Source organism: Chenopodium album, chromosome 10 (assembly GCF_948465745.1).
Source record: "Chenopodium album chromosome 10, dcCheAlbu1.1, whole genome shotgun sequence".
In the NCBI taxonomy this organism is placed as follows: domain Eukaryota; kingdom Viridiplantae; phylum Streptophyta; class Magnoliopsida; order Caryophyllales; family Amaranthaceae; genus Chenopodium; species Chenopodium album.
Genome location: NC_137843.1, coordinates 20,352,551 through 20,360,457, shown reverse-complemented (window position 1 = coordinate 20,360,457; position 7,907 = coordinate 20,352,551). Strand labels below are relative to the sequence as shown.

Below are 7,907 nucleotides of genomic sequence, written 5' to 3'. Positions count from 1 at the left end.
ATGACTCCTAGTAAGGATTGGATGACCATTGAGGATTATGTTAATGACCCATTATATGTGGAGGGAGTAGATAATTTTTTAGACTATGCATTTCAAAAGTTAAAAACTTCGACAATACGTTGTCCTTGTTGTCAATGTATGAATGGGGAGTCAGGTAATCGTGAAAAAGTCAGAGAACATCTACTATTTTTTGGAGTTGTTAAAAGGTATACCTTTTGGTATCATCATGGAGAAGAGTTAGATGAGACTCAACTCGATTCTGATGATGAGGCTGATGGGAGAGATCATGAAGACCATGATGAAATGCTTAGCATCTTGCAGGATCTTCATCCAGAGTACCATGATGGGAGTTCACCCATTGGTGTTAATAATGTTGAGGAGCCAAATGCCGACACTAAGAAATTCTATAGTTTGCTGAAAGATTCACAAGATCCAGTATATGAAGGTTGCAAGAGTTCTAGAATGTCAGCACTCTTAAAACTCCTTCATATAAAGACTCTTGGTCGCTGGAGTAATGAATCGTTTACCATGCTATTAGATTTCCTTAAGAAAGAGCTTTTGCCCGAAGGATCAAATTTGCCCGATTCTTACTATGAGTCAAAGAAGATCATGAAAGATTTGGGGCTTTCTTATGAGAGAATTGATGCTTGTGTCAATGATTGCATGTTATATTGGAAGGATAATGAAAAGTTGGATGCATGCAATGTGTGTGGTGCTTCAAGATGGAAATCTAACAAACATAATGGGGAGGACAAATGTAAGAAAAATGGTAAGAGAATACCTGATAAAACACTGCGATACTTTCCTCTAAAACCAAGGCTTCAAAGACTATTCATGTGCTCTAAAACTGCTTCTTTGATGACTTGGTATCATGGTAAAAAGAAGAAAGATGGTACGATGAGACATCCTGTAGATTGCTCGATTATATGAGACTAATAAGAGCAAAGAAATGGAAAATCTCCTTTCACTATCACGTGGCCCAACCCAATATGTAACCTCTTTTAGTGGTTATATTGTGAATGGGTATAGATTTCACACACAAAATCGTGAAAACGCTTTGAGAACACAAAATAGTGGAGTGGTTGTGATTGGAAACACGGGAGAAGGAGATGATAACATAGATTATTATGGAGTAGTAACAGATATAATTGAGATGCAATATCTTGGAGGAAATCGAGTTGTTTTATTTCGTTGTAAATGGTGGGATGTATTTGATAAGGTTAGAGGAATAAAAGAAGACGAATATGGAATTGTTAGTGTTAATTGCAATAAGCAATTAAAAACTAATGAACCATTTATCTTAGCTAGCCAAGCAACACAAGCTTTTTATGCCATTGACAATGCTATCAAAGGCTGGTATGTCGTGTCAAAGACTCAACCTCGGAGTATATCAAATGAGGAGGCGACTGATTTTGAGGAAGGTGATGCATATCAGCAGGGTGAATTTTTTAAGCCTACTTATGTTGCAACCTCGTCTACAACTGCAAGTGCTGAAATTTGTAGAAGTCGGCTGGGTGTAGATCCAATTATTGTGATTGACACGTCAAAAGATATTGGAGAGGAAGTACCTATGAAGAGGAGAAGAGAAGAATAATCTGTTAATTAGCTTTCTTTTAAGCTATTTAATTTTATTAATAGGAATTTTTTGTAGTCTTTCACTATTTCGAAAGCATACTAATAAAATAAAACAGAACATGATCATACTGTGAATTCTGTTCTGCATGTTTACATTCTAAATTTTATGAAAAATGACCTGAACATTGGGGAGATGAAAGGAATATGTATCTTTCTTCGCCATATATGATCAGTTGACATTAGCATATGCAGATCAGCTGCATAGTTTCAATTAAGCATTTGCACTTATTAGTGACTTAGTTTTGAGTGTAATTTATCTGTATATGCATTCAAAATTTGGAGGTTACAGTTTTTTTTTTTATTTTTATGATTAATTATATAAGACAACCTGCATTGATCTATCATGTTTATCTGATTTTACACATCATTGATTTACTTTGTGTTGATTGTAAGATATCTGTATATGCATTTAAAACTTGCAGGTTACGGGTTGCTTTTTTTTTTTTTTTTTTTTTAATTACTATGATTATGGCTATACAAAATACAAGTTATGGACCTCTAGAAGATTGAAAAGCATTGTTTTTAATTAATTATACTTGGATTTGTCTGAAATTTTTTTTATTAGCAATTAGTATCAGGTAAAACAGATGCCTCTTTTCAGTTTGTCTATCTGTGTGTGTGCAATTAGAAGAAAAGCTATTCAAGCTGGATACATTCTAAATTTTATTCAAATCTGTCTTTTTTTTTTTTCTTCTTATTATAAGTTAGACCATGTAATATATGCGTTGCTTTTCTTAATATAATTTTTTTTAATGATGTTGACCGGAACATTATGGCTGATCCTACTGGAAATACTCGTAGACCATCTAATCTAAGATCTAAAAGAGAATATGTACCACCTCTTATGCTCGCAAAAGGACGTGGAAAGGGATTAGCAGGTCTGTATCCATTCAAAAGTAATGCTAGACCTAATGTTGATGGCATTGGGGCTAGTAGTGATCTTTTACAGAGAAGTAAACGTCCTATAACCCATTCTAGTTCTGGTGCTGATTCTCTTTGTGTTAATAAAGGTCATATAACATCAAATAAACGTCCTTTTGGTAATGTTATTAATTATGCTCCCACTATTTCTCCTAATAATGTAGAAAGAAATGTAAGAGCTTCCTTTAATCCATTACCTAACCCCCATATTCAAAATAATAATGATATGAATGTAGATGATCATAATTCATCTTCTGAGTCATGTAATGAGAATATCAATGATGATAATGAGCTACATTATTCTTCACCCGAAGATGAAGATATGCATTATCAAGAAGGCTATGCAAATTCTGATGGCCATAATAATGAGTCAAACTTTCAAGATGATGAAAATGACAATGAAATGGAGGCACATACAACAGTTCAAGGAGATGCCAGTGGTAATGCTTAAACTCTTTATAATTTGTTTAATTCTGCCCATGTCAGTTAATGAACCACAATAAGTTTGCTTTTATTTTGATATAAATATAGGTTGTTTGTATTTTCTCTTTGTCATTTATTTTTTGATACTTTTAGCAATAAATTCTTTCTGTTGAAGGTGATGACCAATCTACTAGTAAGAAGAAAGCAGGGAATGAAAAAAAAAGAGGAAGAAACAAATGTAAAGAAATTGCTAGACTAAAACCCAATGAGAAGCTACATATCGAGTTCTTCAACAATCGAGCCGTAGGGGAGAATCACAAAGTATTTTCAAGACATTTGGGAATCATAGTCCGAGATACTAACATTTGTCCTCTAAGAGTGCACAAATGGGATGATATTGGGGACAGAGAAAAAGATCACATGTGGACAGCAGTCACGGTAAGGATTAAGGACAATAATTTTGATGCTTTGACTTTTGTTTGCCAAGTGCTGTTTTATTTATATATTCTGAACACTTCATAACATTATCTTTTCTTAGGATGTTTTCACAAATGAAAACATGGAAACTTATAAGGAGCATGTTCTTGGGCATATGAAAGAGTTGTGGACAAATTGGAGAGGAGATCTATTAAGGTATAATGTTACAAAGAAAAAACTATCTTTAGAAGCTGCTGCTAAAGGTAATCCACCTAAGGGACTTGATAAGCAAGAGTGGAGCTGGCTCATAAAGGAAATTTTTTCAAAGGATGACTTCAAGGTATTTTTTACTTGAGCAGATAGTATGGATATATGTATTGAATTTTTTTGAGATGATAATTTTTTTTTCAGAAAAGAAGTGAAAGAAACTCTGTTAACCGAAGTAAATATCCTAAAGCGTTAATGCCACGTACTGGGAGCAAGCCTATTAGGCAAATCATTTGGGACGATCTGGTATATAATTAGTTTGGTAGTTTATATTCTAATTTGATTTCAAAATGTCAGATATTCTTGGGATAACAATAATGTGACATGTCATGATAGGGAGGAAGTAAAGGGAATAAACCTACTTTGGTTGATGTGTTTTATACCACTCGCAAAAAAGGCAATAGCCTTCCAAACGCGGAGACAATCCAGAAACATGTATGTACTTTATTTACTTTGGTTAACTTTTTTTTTCTTTTTTTTCCTTTCTTTTTTTTCCTTTTTTTTTTTTTTTTTATGTTTCTTCTTCTGTAATATTAATTTGGTCATGCTTATATATGCTGTAGGCTGAAATTCAAGAAACAATGGAAAAAGATCCATCACTTTCCTATGTCCAGGTAACTATAACTCTCTTTTGCTGTGAGTTATTAAACGTTGTGGACTACTTCAGGCTATTTTCCCTCTCCCCGTAGTGCTTGCTGATTTTGCTGTTCTGTTTTTTTTATTTTGCTGTTCTGCTGTTCTGATTTTGTTAATCTGTTGTTTTGATTTTGCTGTTCCGATTTTGCTGATCTGCTATTCTGATTTTGCTGTCCTGCTGTTCTGATTTTGCTGTTCTGCTATTCTGATTTTGCTGTCCTGCTGTTCTGATTTTGCTGTCCTGCTGTTCCGATTTTGCTGATCTGCTATTCTGATTTTGCTGTCCTGCTGTTCTGATTTTGCTGTTCTGCTATTCTGATTTTGCTGTTCTGCTGCTTGTACTTCTGTCCCCTTGAGTTTGTTCTTTCTTCTAGCATAAACCTGAAGTGGTGGCTGACCTGAATGAGGCGGTTGACCCGAATGAAGGGCTGGGTTACTTGGGTCCATGACATACACTCCCCTGAATTGCAAACTGAAAAAGGCATATTAAACTAGCAAATTGGCAATTTTTGGCTCTCTTGAGAATTAGATAGCATATTGTAAACCCGTACCAAATCTCATACCAGAAAATTAGGTAGCATCGGAAATAATGTCTCATATTTGATTTATTTGAGTTTCGTTATATGTTTTATTAGTTTTGGAGTGGTGAATGTGTTTTAATATCTTGTGCATTGTAGACTTGTAGCCGGAGACTTGAAGAACAGGTCAACTTTTATGGACTGTTGTCAAAAAACAAGAACAAACAAACAAAAACAATCCATGGACACTAATTATTTCCACACAATTTGTGTTCGTACTGTCATTTACTCATTTGTAACTTGTTAACATCAATATACCGTACAATAGCTTTTAAACCTATGCAACTTATGTGTAATAAACTAATAATGTACTTTGTTATGCCTAAACTTTTAGTTAATGCTTGGAAATTATTTTGGGACTCCTTTGATAAATTTGACACACCTTTATTTGAGATGATCATTATAGAGCACAAACTCCATCTAGAGCTAGGTACTGACTATTTCTCTCACACCAATCCCTTTTGTGATAAACTTTTTGTTTGAATCCTAGATTATTGTTCTAAACTTCTATAGTGGATGTAATTTTTCCTAATTCTTATCAGACTTAAATATCAGATTAGTAAGATAAGCAGATGTCAGAGAGGAATTTGTCTGACTTTTAAAATTAAAGGAAATGATAATAATTTTTTATCATGTAGATTTTCCATATGAATATATTAAATGATTTATATATGCCTATTGAGCAGACACTTTATTTTCCATGCATTTTAATTTCTCTATAATTAATTTTGTGTTCGGTAACATACTTTAATTTCTTTCTTTGAAACTTAGGTAGCACAAAAGGTTTTTAAATCCAAGTCTCGAGATCGTGTTGTTGGTTTAGGAGGAGGAATAACTTTAAAAGATATGATTGGACCACAACCAAGTAGAGAAGAGCTTCAAATTGAGTTGACTGCAACCCAAAAAAAAAATGAAGATCTTACAAATCATGTGGAGACTATTCAAGAAGAAAACACCGAACTTAAGAGTCGCATGGGTTTGGTTGAAGCTGAAATGAAGATGTTGAAAGATACATTGATAAAACAATTCAATGCTTCGTTTTCGAATAATGGTTCCAACACACAAACTCCGAGTACCTGATTATGCGTGCAGAGCTTTGATGGTTAAGCCCATAGATTTAAATTTCAATCATTGTTTAGTTTGTTTAAGAATTAATAAATACTTTTAGCATTAAGGTTTACTTTAGAATTTTGACATGGAGTTTTTATTTATTAATTGTGTAGTATGGATCATACTAATTTTGTATGACAATATTTTTACTTGAAATAAAAATTGTTCATGATTGCAGATATTATGTATATACTAACTAATTATTTCATCATAAAAATACAGATTCAAATAATTGTTACAGGCTAGGGCATGCAGCTCTTGTACTATATATCCATTTATAACGACAAACATTTACCGTCGTTGTTTCACAAAATTTTGAATAATTAGATGATTTTCATATGATTTAACGAGGGATAATGTGGTCGTTATTGAATAAAAGTTTGTCGTTTAATGATATTTAATTACAACAACAAGGTGCATCGTCGTTAATAAATAACGATGAAAAGATTTTTTGTCGTTCTTAAGTAACGACAAATATGAACATTGTCGTTAGTTACTAACGACGAACATCGTTGTTATAACCAATAACGAGGGAACCTGTTACATCAACTTGACGATGAAATTTTTTTTGTCGTTAATAATTTTAACGACCACTTTTTAGGCTTATAACGACAAATTTGTTTGTCGTTAAAAACCCTTTTTTTAGTAGTGCTACTATGTGAAATTAATTAATTGGGGTTTAATGAAAGTTATAAAACAAAACTACTTCATTTATAATAGTTTATTTACACAAAAGAAAAGAGGTGATTGATCTAAGTGCTCGGTAATTTACCACTCTCCATGGTCGCATATCCAACCAAATTTCCAGCCTTGAGCTTTAATTTTGACTTCTGTATGTGCCCGTGCGCACAGTGACTTCCCGCCAGCGCATACGGCCAGTGCGTGCCCTCTTGTGGTCGCGTAGCACTTCATGAATTGAGCTTCCAAGCTTCTCTCCTTGCTTCATAACCAAGGCTTTCCTACAAAACAAGAACAAAAAGAAACAAAGGTAAAAAAAAAAACAAAAGAAAAAGAAAAAGGGCAAAATAAAGGGAGAAAACTAATGAAGAAAAGACAATAAAGGAAAGAAGGTAAAGACATAAAAGAGGGTATAAACAAACTAAGCTTCAAGTATGGGGAAATTCCACAAACCAAAGACAAGGAAAGAGGGAAGAGAGAAGCAACGATCACAAAACAAATCATAATGAAATTGAGCTTTTAAAGACAACAAGTACGAATAATGAATGAAAAAATTTCTAAGTAGTAGAAGTGAACAAGCAAGGGGACATTACAAGCAAACAACCCATTTCTGACAAACTGGTTCCGACGGGCACGTAATTCCGTCGGAAAATTCGAATTTTCCGACAGATTTTTGTTCCATCGCATGTTTTCGGATGCCAAAGGTTGATTCACTAGTAGAAAAGTTAGTTTGACACCGGTTCAAAACCCCCCTAAGGCACCAGTTTTGAACCGTTGAGTATTTGAGGGATGCCAATTCATCCAACAAATGCCACCGGTTCAAAACTGGTGGCAATATCTAATATTGGCACCGGTTAACCGGTGCTATAATTAATTTTTGGCGCCGGTTAACCGGTGCCATAACTATTTCCGAGTTTTTTTTGGTAATAAATAAATTGGCACCGGTTAACCGGTGTCATCAGATATATAAATATATATATATATATATATATATATATATATATATATATATATATATATATATATATATATATATATATATATATAGATATATTTTCCTGCAATAATAACCTGTTTTTCCTTCCATTGTAATTGATATTAACAAAAATAATTATAATTATCAATAATAATTAAAATTAATAATAATTATAATTAATAATAATTATAATAAGAATAATTTCTAAATTGAAATAAGAGCAACAATACATATATAGATATAAATAATCCCAAATGCAATATAAT

At 33.1% G+C, this 7,907-nt stretch overlaps 2 protein-coding genes across 5 annotated transcripts; both read left to right on the top strand.

Moving 5' to 3' along the window:
• LOC145565025 (uncharacterized) lies at positions 1–930 on the top strand. The gene has a single exon (XM_081625145.1). The coding sequence runs from the start codon at positions 1–3 to the stop codon at positions 928–930; it is 930 nt and encodes a 309-aa protein (XP_081481271.1).
• Positions 931–2,404: 1,474 nt separating this feature from the next.
• Positions 2,405–6,168, top strand: LOC145563773 (uncharacterized). Of its 4 annotated transcripts, none has more exons than XM_081624201.1 (8): positions 2,406–2,513; positions 2,871–2,996; positions 3,155–3,417; positions 3,518–3,736; positions 3,808–3,909; positions 4,000–4,098; positions 4,227–4,277; positions 5,649–6,168. In XM_081624201.1, exons 1-8 carry the CDS (start codon positions 2,408–2,410, stop codon positions 5,955–5,957), a joined length of 1,275 nt encoding a protein of 424 aa, XP_081480327.1. In that variant the 5' UTR covers positions 2,406–2,407; the 3' UTR covers positions 5,958–6,168. The 4 variants fall into 4 exon arrangements, with proteins under 4 accessions (XP_081480324.1, XP_081480325.1, XP_081480327.1 ...); XM_081624200.1 differs by having other exon boundaries at positions 2,793–2,996; XM_081624198.1 differs by having other exon boundaries at positions 2,405–2,996.
• Positions 6,169–7,907: the final 1,739 nt, after the last annotated feature.

Coding starts and splice junctions, on each gene's coding strand:
- LOC145565025 (XM_081625145.1), top strand. CDS start 1: ATGACTCCTAGTAAGGATTGGATGACCATTGAGGATTATGTTAATGAC.
- LOC145563773 (XM_081624198.1), top strand. CDS start 2,408: ATGGCTGATCCTACTGGAAATACTCGTAGACCATCTAATCTAAGATCT. Junction 2,997..3,154: donor AGTTCAAGGAGATGCCAGTG/GTAATGCTTAAA, acceptor TTTCTGTTGAAG/GTGATGACCAATCTACTAGT. Junction 3,418..3,517: donor ACATGTGGACAGCAGTCACG/GTAAGGATTAAG, acceptor ATCTTTTCTTAG/GATGTTTTCACAAATGAAAA.